At 44.5% G+C, this 2,618-nt stretch overlaps 1 protein-coding gene across 1 annotated transcript; it reads left to right on the top strand.

Annotated features, from left to right (window-relative positions):
- Positions 1-438: 438 nt before the first annotated feature.
- Positions 439-972, top strand: LOC105202947. The gene has a single exon (XM_011171641.1). It carries the CDS (start codon positions 439-441, stop codon positions 970-972), a length of 534 nt encoding a protein of 177 aa, XP_011169943.1.
- The last annotated feature ends 1,646 nt before the right edge of the window (positions 973-2,618 follow it).

The raw sequence follows: 2,618 nt of genomic DNA on the forward strand, positions 1-2,618 counted from the left end.
CAGATAACGCTATATCTGGCCTAATCTACATCGTGACGTCGCGGCATGGGCAGCCGATTGCCAGAAATCGAAAATATCTCGGCACGTAAAACAAACGCCCTCTCACTTCGTCGCTTTTGACGGGCGTTTTGACCGTGTCCATACGGACCATTGGTCCATTGCCATTAAACGGTAATTATAGATATTGCCTTACTATTATAGACAGATTACTATTATAGACAGATTTTTGCGTTGGCCCGAAGCTATCCCGATTACCGACGTCACAGCTCAGACAGTAGCTAAATCATTTCGTGATCATTGGATCACTCGATTCGGCGCCCAAAAATCCTGACCACAGATCAAGGAACGCAATTTGAATCTCAGCTTTTCACAGCTCTGTTATCTCTGATAGGCTGTAGATGTATTCGTACTACGGCTTACCACCCTGCTTCTAACGGCATGATCGAGCGCTGGCATGGCTCCCTAAAAGCAGCTTTAATGTGTCACGGGACATCAGATTGGGTTAATACGCTCCCAACCGTTCTACTCGGTTTGCGAACCCACGTACATCTTGACACTCAGGCCTTTCCGGCTGAGTACATTTATGGTACCTCTTTACGAGTACCCGGAGAATTTTTCCTCCAAGACGACTTCACGCCAGATCCACAGATCTTTATAGATGACTTTCGTAGATATATGCGCCAAGTCAAGCCTGTCCCTGCGGCTCACCATCACAAACAGCGTGCATTTTTCTTTAAAGAATTGAATTCCTGTTCATACGTTTTTCTCAGCAATGATGCAGTACGGAAACCTCTGGAGCGGCCATACTCAGGTCCCTTCAAGGTCCTACAGAGAAATTCCAAAAAAGTCTATACTATTGAAGTCAATGGCAAACCTCTTAGCGTTTTGGTAGAACGTTTGAAATCCACGCATTTCCTACTAAACGATGTTAACCAATCGCTTTCAGCGGATATACCTTCTACTTCTGTTTAAGCAAATGAGAGTTCCCCTTCCGTAGAACCCCAACGTAAACCAATCAGAACATATCCGGGTAAAAAGCGCGTGCGTTTTAATTTAAGCGGTTCGTAATTCTATAGCGCCAGCGTTAGTTTTAAGTTTCATTGTACTCCGAAGCCTTAAGTATTACTTTAAGTCCAGTGTTCATGTTCATTTTATATTATTATGTTGCGTTTTATATTATTTTATGTACCAGCGTTTACTCTAAGTGTAAAATCACTTATTCTCTCCTTTCGTTAACACTCGGGGGGAATATGTAGCGGCTGGTGACTTCCCCTTCCTTCTACCGCATAGGCGGAGAAGTCGAGCGAGCGCGAAGGGTCGAGCGAGCGCTCGTTGCTGAGCACAGCAGTCTTTTGTCAGTTCCTGTCTTGTGAGCATCGCTTTATGCGAGTCGTGTTAGTCGTCGTATACTGTTCCTAACGCGTTGCGTCTTTACTCATGTACTTAACGTAATAAATAGTGTTTCCTCATTAACCGAGCACTCTAATTATTGCGTAACGGCAGGACTAATTATTATCTAGGCATCCTTGTCCACCTCAGTGGCATTAGCCCTCAACTCCATCGGTAAACATTAAAATCAGGAAGCCGAAAAGCATAAATCTACACCACTTTCGGGTTCCGGAAATTCAGCGCCCATAGAACACTAAATCCAAATCTGTCACGATTTTTAGTAATTAGATGACGGCTCACGCATGTTCTTATAACAATAATTACCGGGAAGTATGGAAAGGAAGTGACGAGACCCGTTGAATGAACGGCGTAATTCGATGCCGGACACGTGTCCCGTAGGCAAAGGGTTAAGCCGCGCATAGGCATTTAGGTAACAAAAATCGGTGCACACGGCCCTCTTAGAACAAAAGAAGCAATAGTATAAAATAGAGAATTTTCCAGCTAGCATTACCATCCCGATCCTGTTTGTCGCACAGTCCGTGGTATCTTGAATGCTCGAGTCTGTGCGGTCGAATCCTTATCAGTATCCAGTCAATAGGTGGCAACAAGTTCTGCCAATAAAATGACGAACCATATAGTAAAAATCCATAAGAAATCATCTCGCAAGTGAGAATTTGTACACATATTACATCTGCAACCGTGCTCGCCGACCCATCCTGTTATTGTGAGCAGAACTTCCACGGGCCCGAGCCAGGAATTTTCTTACGAGTTCGAGTATAGAGTTGGCTCAAGGATCTCCAAAACAGTAAGTCACTCAATATTCACTCCATCCCTTTCCCCTTTTATTTCCTTCTTTTCTTTTCTTTAATTTTAATTTTAATTATTCTCAAGTGAGAAACTCGCGTTATAACCCAATCAAACGAAGCATTCCCGTCCAGAGCCACTCGCCGGGGCGCGATACTTCCTCGACGGCACTTACGAGGATTTCTTTCAGACCACAAATTGTAACGCGCAAAAACCTGAACAGGCTCCGCAACATTTTCAATCCCCATCATCTCCTCTTCTCAAACAACCAGTATCTCCTTACAAACACCAACCCCCTTCATCTAGTCTCTCAATATCCTCAGCACTCACATACAGAATTGCCCCTGATTCTCCTCTTTCCTCGTTTCCCAGGCCTTCATACTCGCCAATCTCAAGCAGTCCCGCTTCTCCAGCGAGTTCCACCG

The sequence above is a fragment of the Solenopsis invicta genome, chromosome 1, assembly GCF_016802725.1.
Source record: "Solenopsis invicta isolate M01_SB chromosome 1, UNIL_Sinv_3.0, whole genome shotgun sequence".
Taxonomy (NCBI): domain Eukaryota; kingdom Metazoa; phylum Arthropoda; class Insecta; order Hymenoptera; family Formicidae; genus Solenopsis; species Solenopsis invicta.